Source organism: Pyxicephalus adspersus, chromosome 2, assembly GCF_032062135.1.
Source record: "Pyxicephalus adspersus chromosome 2, UCB_Pads_2.0, whole genome shotgun sequence".
NCBI classification, from domain to species: Eukaryota; Metazoa; Chordata; class Amphibia; order Anura; family Pyxicephalidae; genus Pyxicephalus; species Pyxicephalus adspersus.
The window spans coordinates 19,376,894-19,386,465 of record NC_092859.1 but is presented as its reverse complement, the minus strand read 5'-3'; the positions used below and the strand labels follow the sequence as shown (position 1 = coordinate 19,386,465).

Below are 9,572 nucleotides of genomic sequence, written 5' to 3'. Positions count from 1 at the left end.
CATGTGTCTCATCCCTACCATACTACCCTCTCCATACACTTACTATTCATGTGTCTCATCCCTACCATACTACCCTCTCCATACACTGTCTTTCTTTCTCATCCCTACCATACTACCCTCTCCATACACTGTCTTTCTTCCTCATCCCTACCATACTACCCTCTCCAGTCACTGTCTATCTGTCTCTGCTTTACCATTCTCCCCTCTCCAGACACTCTCTCCCTCTATCAGTAGTGGCTTTCTCTCCTCCATCAGCTGTCTCTCCCTCTCTGGCATGCACCTTTCCTCTCCCCAGGCAGCGCTGTCTCTTCCTCTTCTCACTCCTGGTTATTAACGCTCTTTTGATAGGCAATTATTTGGTGCTCTATATTTTTGCGACTCTCTCGTGCGAGACTCTGATTTATGAACATGTCTGTGAGTCTCTGCACCCCCTTCTATTTGCACAGCATCACTCTGTTAACCCCTCCTGTGCCAGGCATTTCGGTAGAATCTTTTATCACTACCTGTCCTGATAGGTTCCATGTACTTTTAGGACAATGAGGCTTTATGGGGACCCTGAAGTATCTAAGGCTACGTACACATGTGCAATAATTATCATTAGAAAACAAACCATTAACAACTGATCAACGATTATGCATGATTATTTTGAAGGATCGTATTGTGCACAATTCTGTACATGCTGTAACGATACGATTGTTCAAATATAATCCACCAATAATGTACACACTGGATACGATTGAACGATGCAGGAAGTGACATGTACAGGAGAAGGTGTATCACAGAACAATCCACGATCGCTGAACATCCGACCGTAAACACAATAGATAGCGAACGATCGTCGCCCAATCAGATCCACCGGGACGGTCGTTTGTTTCCAGCAACATTGCTTGTTCGTTGGCGTCATTGGCTAGTGGTTGCAATTTTTTTTGTTAACGATAGCGATAAGTTAATTTCCAACAATAATTATTGCACGTGTGTACGTAGCCTAACTGGCTATATTTGCTATGTTACAAGTCTGATTTAGATAAAAAGCTACATGGGGAGGATGCCCAATGCCAATATTTTTCTTTTTTTATCCTTATTCACTCAAAATTCATAAACGCCGACCCCTGTTATTAATGGTTTCAGTAATGTGTAGGAACCACACACATCCAATGAGTCTTCTACTTTTTTCACCCCGACTGCGCTCAGTTTTGTATGAGTTATATTACCCTATCAGTCATTTTCAGCATTCTAACATTAAAGCCCGATGACCTGCCTATAAAAATGATCAATCAGCAAAGCGAAAAAAAAAAACTCATATCAATCAATCAGAAATCAACTTCTAGATTGTTCTGAATGTATCAAACTTGATTGGCTGCTACATTTAAAATTGCTGTTTGCTCTATTTTTAACATCCATAGCTTTCATATGTTAGGGCAAACAAGCAAAAAAAAAAGCAATGCAATGAGCCATAGTAAACCCAGAAATCATCTATTTGAGGTCCATAATAAAGCTAGTTGCCATGTGTTATTGCACATTGCTGCTTGCCCAATAAAAAACTCTGTATATCTATAGGGATACATTTTGTGGTATAGGATTTGATAGGGTTATAAAAAGTAGATTGAATGGGCTGTAGTCCTGCACTTACCTTTCTTAAATTCACATTCTGTGTAGTTCTCCCTATTTCCCCCTCACTACCTCCTCCGCTTTCTCCCCTCCCTTCCCTGTCTCTGTGGTATCCCTCTCTGACATAGCTCCAGACAGCTGTTAAACGACTTAATCTCTTAAAAATAGTTTTAATTTTCTGCCTCCTATTGATCGCCGGCTCCCAATTAATCAACCAAGTGGAGCAGTGAAGATGGGAGGGCCCAGTGTGCCCCCTAGGGCCAGTTGGGGGTCTGACAGGTTCACCTATACACTTGTCCAAAGAACAGACTATAAGGAACCTATGGAAGGTGACTTTATTAACCCCTGCCCTGCCAGAGACACTACATTAACCCTGCTCTTTGTACATAGCATTTTAACATGTCTTACATTGCTTGTCTTTCAGGCTCTGGGCTCTGTCTATTTTATGCACAGTTCTCAACGTTCTGTTCAGATCTATGACTTTAAAGGTAAGGTTTACAGTTTTGCCTTGCAAAAAAAGTATATAGTGCTGCACCATATACTTTTTTTGTTGTATATAATGACTAGACCGCTTATAAGTGGTAAGGGTGGGAAAATTGTAAATAGACAGGCACATGCACTTTGGATATATTTGCTATAAAATAATTATGGATAAACTGGAACACAGACTACAAGCTAGATCTTCTTGACCAGCATCAGAACAATGGTAGCTGTTATAGCTATTAAGGGTAGACAACACCATAAAAATTGCCATGATTTGGGAATGAGATGTCCAAGCAGCTCATATAGGGGTCCACAAATATCTTCCTGTAATATATATTGTTCCTTATACCCCTTGCATATACGGGAAGAGTGGCATTGCTGTCTTATATGTATTGACTCTATTTATTCTAATTATTTTAGCAAGACTGACTTTGCCACTGTTAAATTTGGAATAATTGTTAAAGTTATATCTCCTTTATTCTTCTAAAGAAGTGTAGAGCTCTGCTGCTTCATGGCATCCCCATATTCACAGAAGAAGGTTCTTACTTGTTATTTGTGTGATCATTATCATGGAGGCTTACACCTATACTTTGTAAATGGTCTCTCACCAGCTTGTAGAGAAGCTGAGCTAATATCCTTATCAAACCTTCCTCTCCTCCTGCAACGTAAAGCTTATGCTACAGGGAACTACAGACCTCCACCCCCTAATCCATCATAGGTCAGATATTAGCAGTTTGCAGTACACTTTGGGGTGAGACTTACAGAACGCTTTGGGGTGAGACTTGCACAAAGCTTATTAACAGTAAAAATACTCTTTTTTTTAAAACTAAAAGTTAAAAGTAATAAAAATACGGTTGCGTTTGCTTTTTCTGTTACATGCATGATTTATAGTTATTGTGCATGATTAGGCAAATTGCATGGGTTGTTCCTGTTGGGAACTTTGTGCTGAATTTGGTCAGTATCGCTTTGCTTTGCTAAACGGGATGAAGCAAGAACTGCTATTTAGTTTTCCAACCACTTAACACATTTATTTAGTGGTGAATTGGCTTTTATGCAAAATAGAATGATAAGGGGAAGGGGGTGAGTTGCTAGACACACTGAACACCAGGAAGGCTTACTACAAGAACTTTGTGCCTATTGCATATATTATAATGAAATACAAATCTAGCTGTAACAGGTCACATAGCTATTTATTTATCTCCTTCCTGAGATGGGGTATGGAGTTCTAGCAGCCACTGTTTCACTTCTTCTTCTGTCTGTTAGAACCAGATCCATGTAAGCTGAAGGTTCTGATTGGCTTCTGTATTTTGGAAGGTCAGAAAGCTATTTTTTAGTTGCACTTGAGTGGACCAGTGGATCAAAACTCAAAATTCTTACATTGATTTTTTGAAATAGAAGACCAGCAAAATATATTATTAAATTATTAAAAAAAGTATTACTTCCTATTTTCCCTTTCACAGAGATTTGCCTTCAGTTCCAATCTCAAAGGCATGACAAAAGTGACAGGTTATACCCTATCAATAGGGGGAAATACCCACAATGAAACACAGGTGCAATCGAAACTGGTGTCCTCATTGGAGAATTGTTTCTCTGCCAGTGTTCTTCTGACAACCATAAAGATTTGGATCTACACATTTCTCTGCTGGTGACCATGGACACCTTGACACATTGGGCATGGTTTAATAAATCTCTCCACAAATGGAGAAGATAGACTATCATGAGAGAACCTGGGTAATCAAGCAAACCTTGAAGGAATCTGGTCCGGGACTGAAAACATTTGGCAACTAACATTTTTTTAGGAAATCAATTCCTTTTGTGCTGAATTACCCAGGTCCTCTCATGATAGTGTATCTTCTCCAGCCTTGGGGAGCTTTAATAAATCAGGCTCAGGCTCTAATGCCAGGTCCTTTTCAAGGCTGTAGAGTATCTTGGAGACCAGCGAATGAGCCAGGGAACTTCCAACTGTTATACCAATACTTGTATATTGCTGCTGTTGCATTGTCCCTTTGCATATGCAGATTATAGCCAAATCCTTAAATTATATATCTAGAAAGTTAGCTTGTTGCAGGGTTGCTGATGCTCTAAGAGGACAAAGAGAACAAATCTAAAGGGAGACGCCTATGCTAAAACCAGGTAACAATCCTCAGTAGTAGTTTTTTAGTCTCTCTCTGTCATTGGTTCCAATCTAAACTACTAGCTATGGGATACAAAATTATTAAAGTACATGAAAACCTTTATCTCTGTGAGACTTGTGCTCAGTATTCCTCCCTCGTAGCATTGATTACTACTGAATGAATAACACGTAGGGTATTATCAGTTCAAATCTCTTCCTGGTGTACTTCAAAAACTAAAAGTATCATAAGAACTAATTACATAAATTAAAGTTTACCTTTATTGTTTAACTAACACTTTAAAAGAAAGAAGCTGATTGGTTATTGCTGATGATCGTTAATAAAAATGTCTTTGCACTTTCCATTTTTTGTCTCCCAGACAGAAAGTTCATCCCTCTGTCTGGACAGTCTGTATGGATGGATTCTCTTAAGGACTGCCATATTGTCCACAAGGAAAGGTTTCCACAAGACTTTTGGCCTGAGGTAGGTATAGCCAAGACCACTTATATTATTAAGACAATATGTGTAGGCCCATAATACACTGGTGCTTCCCATTGCAAATCAACAGGTGTTTTTTAATCTCAGACCCCCCGCCCCCCCCCCCCAACATTGCTATCTGTCACCCCTACAGCTTTCAGGGGCAAAAGAAAATCTTTGTGTAAGCAATGAATGCTTGAAGTTACAGCTCACACAATGCTAAAGGGACTAGCTATGTGATTTCACTGATTGGTCCAACAGTGTCCTTTGGGTTATTCACATGAACACAGGATTTTACCAAATCCTGGAAAGGTTAAAACATCACAAAAATCCAAAAGTTGGTACATAATAAATCCAGAGGTTAGTACATAATGAATAGGCTAATGATATATTGACGTGTTTCTCAGAACAAAGTCCGCTTCATCAGGAGTTAATTAACCTATTGAATACAGACATTTACATATTCATTATAACAAGTGAATGATAAATTAATAAATCATTGGATTATATCTAATAATATTGTTTGAGGTGTTCAAGAAAATATTATATGCTTTAAAAGTCCCAAGGCCAATGACCCAGCCAAAACAAAGTGCCTTGCAATGTTAGATTAAAAGAGATGTGGCATATTCTAACCATTTGCATTAATCTAAAGGAGCTATCTTGAGTACATTTGTTAAATCCTGGAAAGTATTTTAACAAACATCTTTGTATGGTTGTACTAGTTCTCCAAGACTGCAGAAGAAAGACTATCATGGATGAACCTGGGTGATCCAGCAAACCTAAAGTGAATCTGGTCCAGTGTTGAAAATATTTCCCAAATAATAGAAATAAAGAAATCCACTCGGGGTTTGCTGAATCACCCAGGTTCTCCCATGATATCATCTCCAGTCTTGGAGAGCTGTAATACATCAGGCCCATTGAGTAAATTACTGACCTAGGAAAAGCCTGTTCATATCAGGTGTAGGGATCACAAGAATCCATTGTAACTGAAATACTTTTTTGAGGTGTCTCATGGAACCATGCAGGGAAGTGCTGGGTTACATACAAGGAATCAAAGTTCAGTGAAATTTGGACATTTTACAGAAATGCTTTGGATTCAGTGAGGAAGGTAAAGTTATGGTGGTATAAAAGGGTACAGCAGACTTTTTATATATCACTGAAAGGTTACACAGAAATTAACAAAAGTGAAATACCAGTTTAAATTTCTACACATAGGCCAACACCCATGAGATGCTTCGGATGAACATGCCCACAGACAAGACGTTTACAACATAAAATGTATAAAATATAGGTTATATTTTTGATCATCTTGAATACAAGTAATGATTAATAGTCATCTAATAGTCTTCACTTTTCCTGCAGTTTCCCTGGACTCGTAAGGGATTCATGAGGACTCGTTGGTTAGTCTACAACCGGTATGTATAGCACAGTGTCCAGGTAATAGCTTCATCACATGCTTTTCTAACACGTGCAGCTCATAACAGCCAAGTGCTCCGTATCATAGGGCTTAGAGCAGCGTGATTCTGCTTTGTGTTGGCAATCACTGTGATAAATGTGTTTGTATTTGACTCCTATCTCCTGTAATGAGCAACCCTTGATCCCAGCACTTCCCTGAGGCTTGATCCACTACAGACTCCATGCTTTATGTGTAGTCATACCATGCTGCCTCTCTCTTTGTGACAGCGGTGAGCTCCATGCTATATTTACACCAGGACCAAAAATCCCAAAAATATTTACCTCTATCAAACTTTTTACTTGGTTTATAAAATCATATAGTCTTCCTCAGCAGTATTGTGAAAGATTAATTACGTCATACCAGCCTATAAAAATCCAGCCCCTGGAACCTTGGGAACTAAAGTTTTATCAATCTCGCACTCCATCCATTATTCTAAAGGTTTCCCTTCTATCTACTCAGGCATAAATGTCTTTTTTATATTTTAGGATGTTTGATCTTGTGAATCTTCACCTGTTCCATGATGCCTCAAATCTTGTCTCATCTGACTGCTCACCATCTCTATATAGCTCCAATCGAAGAAGAGCTTTGACTTATGTACTCACCAGGTAACACAGGGCTTAGAAAACCTAAAGTGCCAACAACACAGATGGCCTTGTTGCTGACTGGTGATGGTTGGATTGATGATTTCCTGGTTTTAGTACACTTTGGGAGATCAGGTCCTCATATGACTTATGGTTCCTGTTTACAGCTCCCACAGTATAAGCTAGTGGACCTAAGTCTTAAAGAAAGTGGGTAAAATATGATAATTTCTTAAATTAAAGGAATGACACCTTTAGGAATGTGGAGCAATTAATAGGCTTGTGGGAGTATCTAAAGTGATTCATATAGGTCAGGTGATGCCTACATAATTGGGAGGGCAGGTAAGTGTGGTACATCAATTGTCAGTGCTGACTTCTTCACACTTTTGACATGGAGCATTTGGCACTGAAGACAGATCATAGATCACCTAACAGATCACCTAATAGCCCCTTTGTTACACAGTGAGCCTGATTTATTTTAAGTTCTCCAAGACCAGAAAAGATAGACCATCATGGGAGAACCAGGGTGATTGAGGAAACTTGGAATTTTTGATTAGTTGGCAAATGTTTCCACTCCCAGACAGTTTATCCAAGGTTTGGTGGATCATCCAGGTTCCCTCATGAGAGATAATCCAATAAATCAGGCCCAGTATTTCTAACACCAAGACATCATCTAAAACCTAATTCTTTATATAACTGAACCCATAGCATACATAATGCTTGTTCTCAGCAGAATACCCCTACTCAATCCAAAAAATTCTTTAGATATAATTTACCCCTTAACCCTTTGAATATGCCCCTTAAGCTTACCAACTTATTCCTAAAATCTAACCCTAGCTTTAACTCTAAAACTGCAACACGCCTTATTCCTTAATGCCATCCTAGCCCCTAAACTAAGCCCCAACACTAACCTAAGAACTTGGACTTTATACTCCATGGCAAACCTTTACAAAACTAGGAAGGGGACATAAATGAAAGATTTGATGTATATTCTTATACATTACCAGCTGTCCTATCCCATTAAACGAAAGGGCCTACTAAAATATGTACTATTTATATTTGGGTGACATTTGGCTATGTTAATCTCTTTATGGCTTGCCTAGAAGTTTTAACAACTCCTAAGCAAGTTTCCAGTTTTTACTTGCTATGTCCCTGTGGCAGTCTGTTCAGCATTCTTGCAGAGTAGTTGAATTGCCTTTATGTATTATTTGATACATTTTTCATAGTAATACATAGAAAACTTGGACCAGCCCAATGATACTACTGGCTGAATGATTTCATGTAAAGCTATGTGAGGGCTGTCAAAGATTAGGAAGAGATGTTGTAGGGTGGAACTATCTATGCTGGAGGGACGGCTGGACACCAAAACTGGAAAACACTGGCAGGTAGTGGAATAGTCCAAAATGCTGTAAAAATGAAATATTTAACTTAGGTGGTTCCACTAACATCAGTAGTTTTGTGCTAGAAGCCTATTCATTTTCATTCATTTATAGATACCACAAAGCTGCAAGGCTTGACAAATATTGTGCTGATTTTGCCCAAATGCTGGTTAAATGAAAATGATCTGAAAATATTCTGATCTTCTAAATCAAATACCCAAAATCATTTATCTGTGTTGACGCTTAAAAAATGGTTCCTTAATTATGCCTCCCCCACCATTGCATTAGCACAGAAATGCTTGTTATTTATTGAGAGTAAGCAAAACATTTGTTCCTGGTGCAGACATGATCATTTGAGTTGAGTTTCCATTTTTATTGTTTAGTTCTTTATTAGATATATATCCATTACAGTAAAGGAGACCTTGATGTTGTGTTTTTTTTTAACTCAAAGTGATGTAAACTTGTATAAATGGCATTATACTCTTCTTATAAAACAGGGACTTAGACATTCCCTCAAACATTCCCTGGTGGGAATCAATTACTGTCATTGAAACACATGGACCTGGAAGATTCCCACAAGGGATTGTTTACGGAAATGTCTGATTCCCTGTTTTATAAATAGAACCTATTGTGTTTAAGTGGTCAATTTAGAAACAAATATTTCTTAGAAAAGGAATGAAGGGTGCAACTTCAGAAGATATTTATTGTAGTGAAAGCAGCAAAACACATGTGATAACTTTTCTAGTTTACAGCTCCAGACATCTTTCATTTGTTTCTCAGGTTACAGGATGACTGCGATGCACCACTTTTTCTATTTGGAGATTTTAATTTTCGTTTGGATTTAAAAAGCCTCATCCAGGTATGTTTAATAAATTGCATATTGTATTTCTGTATATTGTGTTATAAGAAATCATCCGTCCACATCTTATGTTGTTTTTTCTGCAGGCTCAGGGCTGGTCCCCAAGTGTCACTGGAGAGATGGACAAACACACTGTAGTATATGAACAAGATGGAGAGGTGATTCCTTCTGACTTTATTACCATATTACTAACAAGTCCTACTTCTGTCCCATATTCTGCTACAAAACCAGGCTTATTTCTTCTACTTGTAATTGTACTTTATACCAAGTTAATATCTATATTGTTGAAATTACTTTGAAATTACCACTGCTTTTTCTTACCTTTTTATAAGTTCTCTTCTTTATGAATTTAATAGTTAAAAATATAAGTAAAAAAAAAGGTCCAAATATAAATGTTAAATACATACACATATAATTACTGTTTTGCCTGCTGAAGGATTGGTATTTCCTCTCAGTCTTGTCATGTTGATGCCAGCAATTGCCAGTATGATGTACTTGCAACACAATTGTATGGTACACTAGTGTAATGTTCATCAGATCAATTGTATAGATATATTTTATGATTGTTTCCCTGTAGTATGTTTGGCTTCACCCTAGTCAGGTTTATACTTTCTCCAATTA

General features: G+C 38.0%; 1 protein-coding gene across 1 annotated transcript in view; it reads left to right on the top strand.

The window, feature by feature from the left end:
• The window catches only part of LOC140322338 (inositol polyphosphate-5-phosphatase A-like), a 32,797-nt gene that overhangs the window by 20,695 nt on the left and 2,530 nt on the right, over positions 1–9,572 (top strand). Inside the window, exons 6-11 of the mRNA XM_072398916.1 lie at positions 2,033–2,096; positions 4,582–4,685; positions 6,042–6,094; positions 6,621–6,740; positions 8,873–8,951; positions 9,038–9,234. Of these exons, the coding sequence (XP_072255017.1) occupies positions 2,033–2,096; positions 4,582–4,685; positions 6,042–6,094; positions 6,621–6,740; positions 8,873–8,951; positions 9,038–9,234 (617 nt within the window). The remainder of the gene's footprint in view (positions 1–2,032; positions 2,097–4,581; positions 4,686–6,041; positions 6,095–6,620; positions 6,741–8,872; positions 8,952–9,037; positions 9,235–9,572) is intronic.